Raw genomic sequence first — 18,229 nt, 5'->3', positions numbered from 1 at the left:
AATAAACAAAGTAAAGGTTAATTTATCTTAGAAGGTTTTATATGTGATTTTTGAAATGTTGTTTTGAGAGTTGTATATTATTACCCTTTCTTTAGACCCCTTTTTCATGTTTAAAAAACTAGTTTTTCAATATGAGGTGAGAGGTATTCAGGGTCAAAAGAACTAGATCTTTAGTTTTCATGATATTGAATAATTCAATTATAATTGAGAAAGAATATATTTGATTCCAGTTTTTATTTTAGTCGTGGAATTAAAGGTTTTAATTGTATATTCACTTGTAGATTCCTTAAGAATATATTTGAACAAATCATTGATATATAGGAAGGGTTAATTGAGAAAGAGACACTAATATACATAGCATTTCTCCTATATGAAGCTCTAGAAATACCCTATTGTCAATCCAAACAGAACAAAGTAAAATGAGATAATGGGGAAGGTGCCCATAAAGTCAGCCTGAATATATTATCACAACTATATATGAGATAATATTTGTTTTAAAAAGATTCTATGGCACTGTAAACTCAGTCTCATTAGAGACTGCATTTAAGAGGCTTATAAAGTTACTCATTAATGTTATCTTGTTGTATCTCCACAGCTTTTTCATTAAAGAAAATTCAGCAGAAAGCATTTTCTCCTGATAGCAGGAACCAATTTGCAATAAATGTTCTGGAAACCACTAGGGAAGCCATTACTGAGGTCTAATAAAAACAGACAAGCGTAACTTGTTCTATATTTTTGTTTCAATCACATACAGATGAGACCCCGCTTTCCACACCAACTGCGAGAGACAGCCTTGACAAACTTTCTCTAACTGGACATGGACAGCCACTACCTCCAGGATTCCCATCTCCTTTTCTGTTTCCTGATGGATTGTCTTCCATAGAGACCCTTCTGACTAACATACAGGTAGGACTTTTTCACAGTCTGGGAGAAAGGAACGTGGAAGGCTCAGCTGTCTATTTTTCCCAAATTCATACTATTCCAGCTTAATCCATTCTTGAGATTGACTGAACCATGGTATTGAAATTTTTCTAGCAAGTTAAGACTTTAAACTTACTACACAAATCAAATTAGTTAGAAATACTCAAATATGTATACTACACCTTAATTAAAATGTAGATGCAAATGACCTAGGCCTTTTAAAAATTATTCTGCCTAAATAGCGTCCTTATTGCCAATTAATGGGAGAAATCTAACTGTTTAAGTTTGTCTGATGTACTAAATGACAGTATACCAGTGCTAATAAATATTTAGCTATTTTTAAACTGCTGGCCTTTCAGTGAGGAAATGATATGTTTAGTCATTCAAATATGTCTAAAATAAAAGAATCCAAAAAATCCCTTCTTTCATAAATAAGTTTATTTCAGTTAATAGGGTTTCTTCAAAGAATAGACTTCAAAAAGCCATACAAAACTTTCCACGGATTTCTTATGTAGTCTTCAGGATGTATATTTTACGTACAGTACATTATGAATCAAAAATACTTACAGTTAGCAATAACATAGAGCATGGAGCCAAAATAAGAAGAGTGTTTGGGATAAAAGAAAGCATAATTTTCTTGCCCACACATGAAGTGGTCATGTGGACCCCAGATGGAGATTTTTGCCATCTACTTCAACACACTTGGAATAGCTAGTAGTAAGCATATGCTTACAGATACTGTGCTGGTATTTTTTTTTTTTTTAATCTTTGCTCAAGCACTCGATCCTTAGTGATATTTTTCTGTACACATTTCCTACCATATTAAACTTTCTCCCAGTAGAAATGTAATTAATTTTATTTACCCCTCCAAGGACATAACAGAAGGCCTTTAATGTAACATATCTTCTCATCTATTAATATGGCATTTTTAATACTAACGTAATTAGAGTCTCCAGAACTGTATTCAACTTTAAGGTTTTATATCTCAGTAATTGAAATAAATCAACAGTCTAGCCTAAATGTAATCAAGGCTAAATAATTGATTATATTTTAGAATAAACATAAAACTTATTTTTTTCAAAATTTGGCCCATATTATTGTTTTCCAAGGTAGAGTTTTTAATGAATTTCTCCTTTGTCAAATTAAATGCTTTCAGAAAATATCCCTCAACATTTTTAAATGGACACTCTGAGAAGTAAGGGAACAATTTATTTTCTTATGTATATAACCCCATATGAAGCTAAGCATTTAACTTAAATTTCTCCATTTAGGTGTCTGTATCTTCACTAACTAAAACCTCTTTAATCAGGAAAGTGGTAATTTAATTTCAATTTCAGCAGAGAAAATATTTCTGTGTAAACATTCACCAGTGTAGACCAGCTTGCTCATCTGAAGAGTGGGTTTACACAGGGACCCTTGCATTGTGTGTGAAAACCACATCACTAAGTCAAATTCTGTCAGTTTGGGTGTGTTTTTCCACCCACTGCTGGCCAGTAATACCCAGACTGGAAATATCTGCATCAACTCAAATTGGAATTATTTCTTCTTTTTTTTTTTTTTGCGGTACACGGGCCTCTCACTGTTGTGGCCTCTCCCGTTGCGGAACACAGGCTCCAGATGCGCAGGCTCAGCGGCCATGGCTCATGGGCCCAGCCGCTCTGCGGCATGTGGGATCTTCCCGGACCGGGGCACGAACCCGTGTCCCCTGCATCGGCAGGTGGACTCTCAACCACTGCACCACCAGGGAAGCCCTGGAATTATTTCTTTAAAGAAAAAATAAAAAATAAAACTTCAGTTTTAAAATGTACACATTTTAGACAAATAATTTATTTTATTGAAGGTATCTCTAGATTTAATATACTCTCTAACCTTCCAACCAGTCTTGAGAGGGTACATTTTAGGAAGAGTTGATGATAGGATGATCATCAAGGCAAACTAAGTTATTTATTTCTAGTCCCAAATCATAGGAAATTGTGTCTGATAAAGTTAGAACACCTACAATAAGAATACTTCATTTAAAATAAATTATGCTTGTTCACTTCAGTCTTGCATATATATAAGTATGTATATAGATGTAGATATTATATATTTATAGGTATGGATTTAATACCTATATACATGTATATGTGCCATGCACATATGTGTACATAAGGTAAAATAAAGATGAAAAATCTTACTGAGTTCCATGCACAGTAATACAAACACACAATAATATATACATACATATATACATGTGTATATATATATATATATATATATATATATACACACATTAGACACACATACTGGATTTATGTTCAGTAATGGCTTCACATTATTTTGCAAAAGGTCATAGATGCTAGCTCTTTTATTATTGCCACATATATTGAGTTATAGTAATATCCTAGGAATAGTGTAGAATGTTTAAACAGTCATGACCCTGGCTTATGGGGCATACAGTATAAATGTGTTTGCTGTCCAAATTCTAATTTGGGTAATTACATTCTGTCTACCTCAATTTCCTCTGCAATTTCAATTATATATAATGGGGTTCTCTGCTTTCTGTTTCAAATGGTCACACTCTTTTGGTGTGGTAAGTTTAAAGCTCCATATTTTCTTCGAAGGTATTTTATCACAATGACAATGAAAAAGAATTGAGTTAAAAATGTGTATATTTTTACATCATACAATTTCATGTTTGAAACTAAAGGTTTATTATGTATATTTGTTATTGTAATTAAACCCAAGACATTGGGTTATATTTAAATTTAGTGCACATAAACTCTACTTTTCCTTAAAACTTATGACCAAACATCTCTTCAGAATAACTTAAGGAGTTATTGTTCTAATATTCAATAAGTTAATTTCATGATATTCTATAATTTGATAATATTCAATTTTAAAATTTGTAATGATTACTACAGATGTCCTTTCCATAATGTGTTATCAGAATTGAATTTTCATAAATGTTATTTCTTAGTGCTTTAAAAGAGGGCCTGTGGAAAAAATACTGTAGACTAGTATTTTAAAATATATATGTACTATATATAGTATAGAAAATATATATTTTATATATATCAGTAGTAGAGAAAAATATATGTAGTATAGAAAAAATATATATATATTATTAACTTTAGGCACAAGATTTTTTCTGCCTCCTAGAACTATACTGTTCTTTCTTAAAATTTGAGTGTTTCAGAAATTAAAAGTAATAAAGGATAAAGATATCTTCAGTAAAAGACAGCAATTTCAGTTTAGTGAGAGATATGGATTCATTCTAGATTTTGCTTTTTAGGATTTTTAAAAATGTACTTTACATGGAATTTTATTTTATTTTTTTCAATGCGGGTAGTCTTTCATTATGGCTTCCTTAATCAAATACATCTGTGGAGAACTCCCTGTGAGGTTATAGGTGAGGAAAGTAGAATTTTAGTGTCAATTTACTAGACGTGACACCTTCGATCATTGACTACCATTTGAACAAACTGAAAGGAGAATTTTTCCTACTTACTCAATCTGAGCTTTCATGCTGTAAAGTATACCTGGGATCTATTTGTACATAGGACCAAGAACAAATTATTTACATTGTTTATCCTATTTACAAGAATTATTTTAAATGACTTACAAATATTAAAATAAGAATAGGTAAATAAGTAAAAAGTAGAAAGGTAAAATAAGGTAGAGAATATAAAGTTTAGTTAGGGGTGAAGTTAGCACTAAAGATATATGCCATAAGGGGAGAGAGGATAGGAGTTTGGGTCAGTATGGTTTGTCTATGTGGTGGTATTAAACAAACAAGGAAGACCTAAAAGGGATGTTAAAACCACAATGAATGGCAGTCCCAGATTGGTTCACTATGGTCTAATAAATAAACATAATTCAAATGTTGTATTTAAAAAGCATTCTTTACTTCTATATTTAAGGGAAGACAGTGAAAAATAATTTGACCAAAATATTCTGATTATACATATTCCAGTCTTTACATTTCAATGTCATGACCAGTAATGTTATATTTTATACATTTCAAAGAAATTAATCATTTTTCATTTTCATCATCAATACATATTTTTAATTATAACAGAGTCAGATAAGAGAATTAGAAGGAAACTTTTTGAAAAGATAAACAAAAAAATAGGACACTGGCTTCAAAATATGGGTAGACTAGAATCAGATATATTGGTCTTACATTATATCTTTTTATCTTTAATCATAATATATTAATCTTCTCCCCTTTGTTCCCATTACCAACTTGTGAAAAGAGATCACATAAAAAAAACAGTAAAATACAGCCAGTATTTTAAACCCAGTTTACTATATTGAAGACAGTAGCATTAACCTCTTACAAATCTGGACTCTATATTGTATTTACTAATTTATATTGTATACAGCAACAATAATAATAACATAAATAGTAAAAACTAATATTTACTGAGTAATCTTAATGAGTCCTTATACAGGAAAAATACTCTTGTGTAAGTCTCCTCTACTCTGCTCCAACACTACTTAACTTCTGACACTTCTGATCAAGAAATGTCTGGTAGTTTTTCCCACACCAAGCAATCTGCAACCCCAGCTGGGTGCCTTACAATTTAACTCAATTCTGGCACCATCTACCGAGAGATAGCATCAGATCTCACAGGTTAAGAGTTCAGTCCCACAAGACTGTGCTCCCTGCCCCCATTTCCATTGTCAATTTTAAGTCCAGATGATAACCTGTGCTTGTGACCAAGCAGCTACAGATTGGAGGTTCCCACCCCCCCCGCCATGAGTTCAATTAATTTGTTAGAGCAGCTCACAGAACTTAGGAAGATGTTTTACTTACTAAATACCCAGTTTATTATGAAAGATGAGAAAACCAAGGTCAAGAAGGAGCAGATGACTTGTCCAGTATAACTCAGGAGCAGCCAGATAGAAGAGATGCATAGGACAAGGTATGTGGGATGAGGCATAGAGCTTCTGTGCCCTCTGCACATGCCACCCAGCCAGTACCTCCACATGCTGACCAATCCAGAAGCTCTCTGAACCTCACCCATCCTTTAGGGGCTTTCCAAAAGTCAACTTAGTAACAGAAGCTCAGGTGTAGTTGCAAGGGGCTTATTGTGAGTAACAGACGACCCATTTCACCTCTGTTGTTCTTATCACTTAGGAAATTCTACCCATTGTAGGATCTCTAGACACCAATATCCAGTGTAGGATACCTAGAAGTGCTTTTGATGGAGAGTTCATTGTTAATCGACTTTGGAGAACAGTAACCATAACATTAAACCAAGTATAGCTATAACTTTTGTCACAAGAGCTGCAAAAATGTGTTAGTTGATACTGTGCTATCATATTTTTTTTCTGTCTATAAAAGTTCCTGGTTTCAAGGCACACTATTCCTTCTCATCCTGGAAAGAAACTAAAGACAAAAAAAAAAGTTAAGTAAGCTAGGGAGTTCTGATCCAGGCTTAGTCAACTTACTAGTTTGGGATCTTGGATAAGTCACCTGTTCCTTCTGGACCTTGGTTTTCTAATATTTAAAAGGTTTTAGTTAGAATAGGTGATGGCTAAAAATCTCCTCAAACTAAGTTATTTACTTTCATTAGAAGCAGCAAATTATTGAGCACAAATTTTGGCAAGTGAGTTTCAGTGACATTCATGGAACCTTACGTGTCATCTGATTCTGAAATAAATTTGTACAAAATACAAATATGAATTAAGTAAGCTTTTCTTCCTCTAGGATCTAACTAGCAAATTAAGAAATGTTTCTTTCATATCAGTATATCTTAAAGTCCCCTTATACAATCAGATATTTGTACTTCCTAGGCTATAGAAATAGTTGAGATATTGCTAGATTAATCAGTGTCCTTAAAATATATATATGTATATTATATATATAATAGACTCATTCCCTGAAAAATTATGGAAATAATTTAATTTACATGGTAGACCATTGCAGAAAACAAAAATGTTTGTGTATTATGACAACCATTATGCCTGACTTATAGAAATTTGAGGTCAAACAACCATTATCTTTAATAACTTCTGTGTCATAGAGTAAGCTTAAAATGCATTTCTTCACAACTATCATGATCCAACTTCAACACCATGAGAACTGACCACCCCTTGGAAGCAAATTCACATTTTAAGCCCTGTGTATTTTACAGTCATCTTAGAATTTTGCTTGATACTGCACGACCGCATGAGACGCAGCATTTAGTGTGACCTTCTGCATATGATCTACCTGGAAAATTTACAGAAGTCACACAAATCTGAAAGTACTATTATCATTGATGGTTAAAATGGTGTCCCAGTGATTTGTAGATGTTGTGAACACTAGTTGCTATTGCTTTTCCCAGCTCCCTGCTGCACTGAAATTTAATCGGTTTTCTGTATTTTTTGCAGCAGAGCAGTCACAAGCAATACCATATTTTTTGCATATGCATCTGTTTGACTCTAGTGAAGATTTTTGTTCACACTGGACTCCTGATGTGCACTGATTTAAAGTCTAAAAATGAAACTTAATTTTATACAGCTTATAAATATTCCCTAGACAGTATTGGATCCTAAAAGCTAATATTTTTCAGATATAATCAGCAGGAATAGGTAATATATTACCATTAGCGACACTAGCAGCAACAGTGACAAAAGGAAACAGTAAATATAAATGTTCTTAGCAACTTCATACTTTACAACAAATATTAATATAAAATTACACAAATTAGAGTTGCAGCTTAACATTATTCAACATGTTTATTCATAATGATTGTTTCATCTTTAAAAAATGCCAAAATATTGTGTTTTATCAGCCAAGGACAATAATAGTTTAATAGTAATTTATTTTAAACAGCTACTGATAATACAACCAATCAACACATTAAGTGGTGCCAACATTGGCATCTTGCTAAATAATATCTAGACATTGCACAGAGAGTACATCTTTCAAAGATAAGTCAACTAGAGCAATCAGAGCAGAAAATTAGAATTTGGTATCTTAGCATTAAAATACAGCAAAACTAAAGTTTTAATTGGGGTGATCTAAAAGGGCACTTGATGTAATGATCTCTTTTATTTGTTACTAATTGTTTGTTTCTGATGAAGAAGAAACATACACAGGAATGTTACTGAATTAAGATGGCAGTTTTCTTAGCAGCTATGTTTTATTGCTAAAAACAAAAGAGTAGGGAGGGTTGAACTGCCACATAGAAATTCTCTGGTTTGTTTCATATCACAAGAATGAATCCATAAAACTCAGGGTCAGTAACAACAAATATGAAATAATTTATATGTGCTTGAAAAGAGACTAAAAATGGCTTGTGACAGTGCTACATCAGTGGGCTGAGCTGCAGGTACATTCCTATTGCACTAACAAGTCAAGCTGGAGTTGAAATTCCTGAATCAAACTGCTTATGGTGTCTCCTGCAAAGGAGTCACATTCTAGAATATATCTACAATTGGCACTAACTTCCATTTCATTTCTAATTTCAATTGAAAAATTCAGCTGCTGATGTTCACAAACCAAAGCAAAATGTCTTCTTCAAAACAGCTTTTTGTATTGCTGAGTTGATAAGGATGGAAATTTTAGCTCCAATTTTTACTAATAAGTTTACTAATAATTTTCTAAAGCATCTTAGAAAAGAACACATGCAGAATGCTTTGTATATGTTTTACATATTCTCATAATCTCATTTTCAAAAACCTCAGAATACTACTAATTTTTTTAAATAGCATACAGTCAAATTACATATATATGACTTTATGTTATATAAATAAATATAGTTTGCTTTCACCATATGCTCTTCAATTATTATATATAATGTCAAATAGTCCCCTAAAAGTTATCCTCTGTTTCTAGACATTTTGATTGCCTTTTTAAAAATAATGCACTATTAAGCCACTAAGTTTTGGATCCCTTACACATGTTATGTAGCTCGATAAAAATATACCAGTATTATAATTTCTATTCATCAAAATTTAAAAAGCTACTCTATGGTAGGCACTCCCTGGGTTTTAGGGACATAGTACCCAATGAGAGAAAATGTCCCTGCCTCAGAGAGCTTACCTTTCAGTGGAGAAGATGCAACATAAAGCACTAAATGAATAAATATATGACAAAATTACATAATAATGCTATGAAGAATTTTAAGGAGGGAATAAGCAGGTGAGTTTGGAGGGCTGTTCCAGATAGGGTGGGAAGAGAAGGCCTTTCTTGAGTGCTGACGGAACAAACGTGCAATGAAGGATGAGCCATGCAAAACTCGGGAGGAAAAGCATTCAGGAGGGTATCAGAAAGAGCCAAGTCCCTGGCGCAGAAACAAATCAGTGCCTTGAGAAACGAAAGGCCACTGGTGTCGCATATAATCTCAGTAGAGAGTGGTAGAGAATGAGCTCTGAGAGATAGGTGGGTCCTGCCAGCATCACGTGGGGTTACATAAACTATGTCAGATAATTACACGTGGAACAGCTCCAGTCTAATTTTCTCCACGGTATTTATTTCTTAGACACGCTTATGTGCTGCCCTCATATAGTTTTAAATCTAGATATTCTAATTAGAAGCAGTTGAACCTGCATGCCAAAAATATTTGTCTTTCTAAAATAGTTTAATTAAATTTAGATTTTTTTTGCTTTAGTTCTATTATTTGTCCTAGTGAGTACAGAGTGACTGCACAACAGTAGTCAAAGAATTTGATAAGTGGGTTGTTCTCTTTTAAAATACTTTAAAGTAATGAATGAAATGTTCTTCATACCCAAATATTACAATTCTCAATACCTTCTTTGTACAGGGGCTCTTGAAAGTTGCCATAGATAATGCCAGAGCTCAAGAAAAACAGGTTCAACTTGAAAAAACAGAACTGAAGATGGATTTTTTAAGGGAAAGAGAATTAAGGGAAACACTGGAGAAGCAGTTGGCGATGGAACAAAAGAATAGAGGTATTTTCAAACTTCCAACTAAGTCTAACACTTTATGTCAAATATTCAACATAACAATACTATCTTTCGTGATTTACTGTGAGACCGTAAATTTTTTTGTTTTTACTTTTAGCTAAATTTTAGAGCAGGATTTGAATCCTGGGTTTACTGTGCTTCTTAATCTCCAAAGTACATTGTTTCTCTTCTGTTCATACCTCAAGGGGTTGAAATATATCAATTATATCATTAGTCACATAATTTTTATTGCTTACAGCATTTAACGAATTCATAATTTTAAGATAAGAAGGTGCTCTGATAAGATGACAGCCATGAAGAAAAATTTTATATTCATTCACAATTGCCCTTTGAAAAACTTGAGTTAAAGTCATAAAGCTAAAATACAAAATACTGATTATTCAAGCAAAGCAGATTTAGTAAGATATTTATCAACTGAAATGGGAGACTGATGAATATATGAACAAATGACCAAAGTTGAGTGTTTGTATAATTTTCTTTCTGAATGCCTCATTTTCATCCAACAAGGTCAAATACACATCAGAATAGAAACTGATAGGAATTTTTATTGGGCACTTTACAGTGCATGTATAGATAATTTTGAAGGTCATTCATATTTGTGTGTTTATTTTATGTATGAAATCAAAGAGTATTTTCTTTACAACCACTTCCTCTTTGTCTCAGCTCTAAGGTTCTCCTCAGTATTCTAGAAGGGGGAGCTCCTTTTCTCTCATTTAATAAGTATCCATTATAAATACACCACACTTTCTCCTTTGATATGTTTGACATGGTCATTTAAAAATCATTCTTTCTGTATTGCTTTCAAAACTGGCAGGACTTAAATGTTTTTCATTAGTTACTATGAAGCAACAGCTAGTGGGTCCTGGGATGAGGCTGATTTGGGAAACTGTCACCCCAGGTGTATAGCACTGTTCTAAATAATCTAATTTCACATAGATTTAGATACTAGAGTAATCAAAACAAGATAAACATTGATAGCAGGATATGTTTTAAGTGAACATGGTTCATTCTGTGGAACCATCTTCCATGAGATAGCCACGTCTTGATTTTGTTCTCACTTGGAGAAGTGTCTTTTTTTTTTTTTTAGAAGACTTAAAAGCAGACCCTTGAATTCCTAAAGTAACCTTCTGGTTACTTGAGAGACTTTCAGAATTTTGTTGGTTCACAACTGTTGGAGGATTTACATTCTGTTTTATTCCTTTAACCACTAGAGGTATAGGGCAAAATGTTTCACACATCACATCATGCACCTCCCATTTAATTAATTATGAACAACAAATTAAGAGTAATAGCTATCAGTAATTATCTATTATGAGTGTGTCTATTGAAGCAGCATATTACCCTGAAGAGAGAACATGGCAATCCCATTTGCTTCAGTCACACAGGAGGAAGCGGTGAGCGGTCTATGGCAAGGCGCTGGATACTGAGCTTTCAGTGCCATGGGAGTACACAATCCAAATAAATAATTCAGAAATCACCGTTTCTTTTCAAAAGGACTTATAAACAATCATCTTTGGAAAGGGAAAGTGTAGGCAAGTAATTTTGTTAAGATAAGCATATGATTTTCACACTATTAAATAAAGGAAATTAGCATTTATTTGAAACCAGTTTTGTTTTTCTTATAAGACTGTACTCAATGTACATTTTGATAAAATACAGTTTCTGTTAATATATAATACCAGCAACAATAAACTAGACAAGTTAATGGTCTGCCATCTTAATAATAATGATTATAAAAATGGGATTTGTGTAAATTAGAAATTGAAAGTAAAACTCTTACATGAGCCATTATTACCTTATTTTATATTTTGAGTAAATACTGTGCTAAATAAAAAATGTTGTTCTTTAATCTGTAGTAAGTAATCATATTATAAACTTGGAATAATTACTTCTTGTGACTAACTCTACCAGAAGGATTTTCTAATACTGATTCTGTCACATTCACATCCACAATGTTTATCAACTATCCAAGAACAAATTATTTCAAAGAAAGGACTTTTATGATTTCCATATGCTGACTGCTTACTTTATATGTAGTATAAAAGTTAAAACAATGATCAATTATTGTATGAATGAAAGTACAGTTAACATACATTTTGTGAGGAACATTTGTTATTATTTATTGATTACAAGTTATATACAAATATATAAATTGTCCAGTAGGAGAAAAATTCATCATAGTTAACTTTTTGTATCATAAGCTACTTTTTTATATAAGTAGCAGTGAAGTTTTATACTCATCAGATTCCTGCAGAGTAAAAGTAAAACTTTCTTGAGATATGTTATAGTGCATATATATTTGCTATGAAGAAATTATTAATATCTCTAAGAAAATTACAATAGCTTCATCCAAAAATATCTGCTTATATGTGTTAACAATAATTAAGATTATTTAGCTCCTCATATACAATAATATTTGTTGCATTTTCTAAAATTTCAAGAAAGAATTATTAAAAATTTTGCTGGTGCAACATTTTTGTAAAGCATTTATAGGGGAAATGCTCCATTTACTACTCAAAATTGATGCTTCATAAAGAGACAGGTGTCATAAAGTTTTGCACTATTCAGACTACTTTGTGTTAGTCTGATTCCAGGGCAGAGACTAAGCCACAAAATTTACTTAATCAGTCTTCCTTTATTAGTGAATATAAATATCTATTAAAATTAGTTTCCCATTAAATCTGCCTCCACATATGACAATTAGAGTCAATCTTGTAATAGTTCAAAGCTAAATAAAAATTGGCCTCCTTGGATATTTTACTGAGATCTATTTTAGGTAAAAGTGGGTTGCTGTTGTTGCTGTTTTTAAACTTCCTCTGCATAGACGATGCAGTCCAGCAAGGAAAAAAAAAGAAGAACATTACATAAAACACAGACCATTTGTGGAAAGATGATCATTGCAAAAAATTTAAAAAATAATAATGTACATATACTCTTTTCTAGCCATAGTTCAAAAGAGGCTAAAGAAGGAGAAGAAGGCAAAGAGAAAATTGCAAGAAGCACTTGAATTTGAGACAAAACGGCGTGAGCAAGCCGAACAAACACTAAAACAGGCAGCTTCAGCAGATAGTCTCAGGGTCTTAAATGGTAAGAGGATGCATCTTTATGCATGGCTAACTAACTTTCATTTTGAATACTCAAAAGGCAATTTTAGTCATGTGTTTGTGGTTTTGTATATTTTTATGGCTTGTGATTCATTAAGCTCTGCTTGAAAGAAGGGTGGGAAGAAGAGTCATATGTGTTGGGGGAAATGTTTTATTTCATAGGTGCTTCCACAGTTTTGTTACTTCAGTATCTGAGACTTGACATTGCTTCTCCATTTAACCAAATCTGTCTGTACTGAAACATAATAAAATATTAATCTAAGAACTTCCCAACCCCCCATCTCATTTTATGAACAATTTTGCATTATTTATCCATTCAAATCTTCTGATAGTTCTCATGGTTATAGTCTTTGTTCAACCTTTAAAAGATGACAAAGATTTATGTAATTTTAATTCAGCACCAAAGTAACAGGTTGCTTTTTTTTAAAGGACAATGGAAATAAAATGAAATGTGTGTCACTCTTACCTTTCTGTGCTTTTAGACTCTCTGACCCCAGAGATAGAAGCTGACCGCAGTGGCGGCAGAACAGATGCCGAAAGGACAATACAAGGTAGGAATTTGCAAAAGGCTATAAATCTAGATCTTGCACTATGAGTTTTTCCTCCGCTTTAGCCTGCTATTCAAGCATGTAGCCTACCATCTGGGCCACATCAAAACAAGTTCAAACAAGGTCAAGTTCATCTTGCTTGTTTATATGAGTGAATTCATTTTGTGCTGATAGACTTTCTTTAAATTAACAGGTCATTTCTGTTTATGCAATGCAATTAAAAAAGAATAATTAATTTTAAACAATGTATGATTTAATCTTGAACACAGTAAATGTGTTTTATTGAATGCTTGAAGCCCAATCTAATACACGAAGGGTTTATAAGTTCTATTCTATATCAGTAAATTCATGAGTTAATCAACTAGGTAGTTCTTGAAATTTGAAATTGTCTTCTTTTTGTTCCTGTGACATTACATGCAAAGTAGGCCAGTTGAAAGCTAACAATAAATAAGATTGTTTGGTCTTATGTGGATTTTCCAAATGTTCTGTGTGCCACTATATACATTTTAATAACACAAATCTGCTGAGCAAAATCATATATAGAATACTAAAGGGAGTTTTATTAAACACTCACAAGAGAAAAATATTTATATTGCTGAGACCACACTATTAGGAAAGAACAAAATCTGAAGGTAGCACTTATAGTCTAACATCTACTCTAGACAATAAACTCAGTCTAACAGCATGAATACTAAACAGTAAAAAGAGCATTAAATGAAGATGATTCTTCAAAGGAAAGCCTTAAATGATTAACTGCTAAAATCCTCCCAACTGTTTTCATTTTGCATTTTAGGCTCAATCATTTTGGGGATATTGTTTGACATTAATTGTGTTACTTAATCAGTTCCAAAAGTATAATTCTTGGTTTAGTGTAAAGGAAATATAATGTTGTAAAGTATCATACATGCAATAAATAAAAATCGGAAACTTGAAACATTCCTGGAGAATGTTTTTTGCTTGTTGATTTTAACTGACACCATGATAATTATTTTTTAAATCCTAAGGCTTGAACCGTATGTTATTACGAGACACCTTCTTGGATATACAAGATTAATGCACCTGTAGATGTAGAAAAGACTTCACTGTTTTAGAGCATTACAGACTTCAGTAAAATTATATATGTGGGTGCATCTAATATTATAAAATCAAAAGCTTTCTGTTGCATCTCTAAAGAATTGCACACATAAGTAAACAACTTACTAATAACAAAGCCAGTCCTCTTTATCAGGGACAATAACCTCAATAAGGCCAATGTAGATAATCAGCCCTGGTTTGTGTGTTTGAGCACTACTCAGGCACTAACTTAGCTAATGTCCAAAATGGTCTAAGGAAGCACATAAGTCTCTAGGTAGATGCGATATATAAATTATCTGATATCCACAGAATTCTCAAGGTGGTCAGAACTCAAGCTAAGAAAAATTATAGACAATATATTCCTTCACACAAATGGGAGGTTTAAGAAAGGATTAGGCAATGATTAAACATTTTTGCATAGTTGACATAATATATAGTTCATGAGTTTGCTATCAGGAATATTTTGTCCATCAATAAGGCCATAATTATTTTTATTTGAATTTGTAAAACTCACATATTCAAATATATTAATATATTTCAATATAGATAAGATCTTGCTCTCTAGGTTGAAGTTCTGACAACTCTCAATTTCTATTACGATTTACTTAGTACTCTGAAGAAAATTTTTAATAATAAATTGCCTTCTTTTTGCCATCCACAATGCTGTCAGTTGTATAACATAGAAAACCCACTCAGACAACTTAATAATTAATGAAATGAAACATTTGAACACAATTATACATAGTTACTTTAAGCAAATATAAAACTTATGGGGTTATTTATTGCTTTGGTTTAACTGTAATATAAAACATTTTTTCACTTCATTCATTCATTCATTCATTCAGCTTGTCAATTAAGAAGATGGGTTCCTCAAGTCTAAAGTGAATGATTAGCAATATTCTACCTTGTGTATACTTACACTTAGATTTAGTTATTTTCGTATACTCTTCATTGAACAGTTTTCTGTAAAACACTTAACTAATATTAATGATTTGAATTACATAATATGATTTTTTCTCAAATGTAATCTAGAAAAAACACTTTAGATGAATCTGCATTTCTATGTGTTAATTGATAAAAGTTATTTCACTAGCACTTGAACTACCTAAGACTTTTAATATACAAAAGCAGAGATCATCTTTTGCTACTTGAACCCCAGTAAATAAGCTCACTTGGCCCTTTGAAACTTTTTATAAACCTGGAAACTAAATTCATAAATTTGGAAGCTAACAAAAATAACAAAATTAATGACGAAGAGATGATATCAAAGAAAAAAAGACTGTATTTAGTAAAATTCGGAGCCTAAGGTCAAGAATGGGAAAGGCAAAGAAGAAAGAACCAGAACTCATTGCTAATTTGTGAAATGGTCTATGTCAGACATTCTGGGAGCTATGAGCATGTGTTGCTTCACACTTCAAGAATGACACAAACACAGCCTTGTTCCCTTCACTTACTTTTTCTCAGTGTCCCCAAGCCCAGGCGTTATGATAGTCTTTGTATTCTTTCTTGCTCCCAATCCAATCATAACTGAAATTATTCTGTATTTCAAAATAAACTCAACTTAATTAGGGAAAAAAAAGGAAACTCACATTTCTTTATACTTGTCATATACTCCTTTATTTTTAACGTTTTGGCCATAAATAAATGCCATGCTTGGCCCAGGAGTTAGTCACCTAGCAGTCAGGCACTTAAATACTACTCAGTGACCCTCAAATAAATGTTGCCTTATCAGTATTTATTTATTTTATTTATTTCCTTAGGGATAATTATTAATTATTTTTAACATTTTTATTGGAGTATAATTTCTTTACAGTGGTGTGTTAGTTTCTGCTTTATAACAAAGTGAATCAGTTATTCATATATATATATATATATCTGCATATGTCTTCCCTCCTGCGTCTGCCTCCCTTCCACCCTCCCTATCCCACCCTTCTAGCTGGTCACAAAGCACCGAGCTGATCTCTCTGTGCTATGCGACTGTTTCCCACTAGCTATCTATTTTACATTTAGTAGAGTATATATGTCCATGCCGCTCTCTCACTTTGTCCCAGCTTACCCTTCTGCCTCCCCGTGTCCTCAAGTCCATTCTCTAGTAGGTCTGCGTCTTTATTCCCATCTTGCCCCTGGGTTCTTCATGACTTTTTTTTTTTTTAGATTCCATATATATGTGTGCACATATGGTATTTGTTTTTCTCTTTCTGACTTACTTCACTCTATAAGACAGACTATAGGTCCATCCACCTCACTACAAATAACTCAATTTCCTTACTTTTTATGGCTGAGTAATATTCCATTGTCTATATGTGCCATATCTTCTTTATCCATTCATCTGTCGATGGACACTTAGGTTGCTTCCATGTACTGGCTATTGTAAATAGAGCTGCAATGAACATTGTGGTACATGACTTTTTGAATTACAGTTTTCTCAGGATATATGCCCAGGAGTGGGATTGCTGGGTTTTATGGTAGTTCTATTTTTAGTTTATTAAGGAACCTCCATACTGTTCTCCATAGTGGCTGTATAAGTTTACATTCCCACCAACTGTGTTTGAGGGTTCCCTTTTCTCCAAAGCCTCTCCAATATTTATTGTTTGAAGATTTTTTGATGATGGCCATTCTGTCTGGTGTGAGATGCTATCGCATAATAGTTTTGATTTGCATTTCTCTAATGATTAATGATGTTGAGCATGGTTGCATGTGTTTGTTGGCAGTCTATATATCTTCTCTGGAGAAATGTCTATTTAGGTCTTCTGCCCATTTTTGGATTGGGTTGTTTGTTTCTTTGATATTGAGCTGCATGAGCTGCTTGTAAATTTTGGAGATTAATCCTTTGTTAGTTGCTTCATTTGCAAATGTTTTCCCCCATTATGAGGGCTGTCTTTTCATCTTGTTTATGGTTTCCTTTGCTGTGCAAAAGCTTTGAAGTTTCATTAGGTTCCATTTGTTTATTTTTGTTTTTATTTCCATTTCTCTAGGAGGTGGGTCACAAAGGATCTTGCTGTGATTTATGTCAGAGAGTGTTCTGCCTATGCTTTCCTCTAAGAGTTTGATAGTGTCTGTGCTTACATTTAGGTCTTTAATCTATTTTGTGTTTATTTTTGTGTATGGTGTTAGGGAGTGTTCTAATTTCATTCTTTTACATGTAGCCACCCAGTTTTCCCAGCACCTATAATTGAAGAGGCTGTCTTTTCTCCGTTGTAAATTCTTGCCTCCTTTATCAAAAATAACATGACCATATGTGCGTGGGTTTATCTCTGGACTTTTATCCTGTTCCATTAATCTATATTTCTGTTTTTGTGCCAGTACCATACTGTCTTGATTACTGTAGCTTTGTAGTATAGTCTGAAGTCTGGGAGCCTAATTCCTCCAGCTCCGTTTTTCTTTCTCAAGATTGCTTTGGTTATTTGGGGTCTTTTGTGTTTCCATACAAATTGTGAAATTTTTTGTTCTAGTTTTGTGAAAAATGCCAGTGGTAGTTTGATAGGGATTGCATTGCATCTGTAGATTGCTTTAGGTAGTAAAGTCATTTTCACAATGTTGATTCTTCCAATCCAGGAGCATGGTATATCTCTCCATCTGTTTGTATCATCTTTAATTTCTTTCATCAGTGTCTTATAATTTTCTGCATACAGGTCTTTTGTCTCCTTAGGTAGATTTATTCCTAGATGTTTTATTCTT

At 32.8% G+C, this 18,229-nt stretch overlaps 1 protein-coding gene across 5 annotated transcripts in view; it reads left to right on the top strand.

Moving 5' to 3' along the window:
• The window catches only part of DACH1 (dachshund family transcription factor 1), a gene marked incomplete at both ends in the record, with an annotated part of 411,700 nt that overhangs the window by 360,230 nt on the left and 33,241 nt on the right, over positions 1 to 18,229 (top strand). For all 5 annotated transcript variants that reach the window (XM_081214579.1, XM_081214577.1, XM_081214578.1 and 2 more), the window contains 4 exons: positions 755 to 906; positions 9,663 to 9,810; positions 12,769 to 12,912; positions 13,412 to 13,480. In XM_081214579.1, coding sequence (XP_081070705.1) covers positions 755 to 906; positions 9,663 to 9,810; positions 12,769 to 12,912; positions 13,412 to 13,480 — 513 coding nt within the window. The remainder of the gene's footprint in view (positions 1 to 754; positions 907 to 9,662; positions 9,811 to 12,768; positions 12,913 to 13,411; positions 13,481 to 18,229) is intronic.

Source organism: Mesoplodon bidens (genome assembly GCF_964165515.1).
Source record: "Mesoplodon bidens genome assembly, chromosome: 17".
Lineage (NCBI taxonomy): Eukaryota > Metazoa > Chordata > Mammalia > Artiodactyla > Ziphiidae > Mesoplodon > Mesoplodon bidens.
The sequence above is the reverse complement of the archived record's forward strand: the minus strand, read 5'-3'. Positions and strand labels throughout refer to the sequence as shown.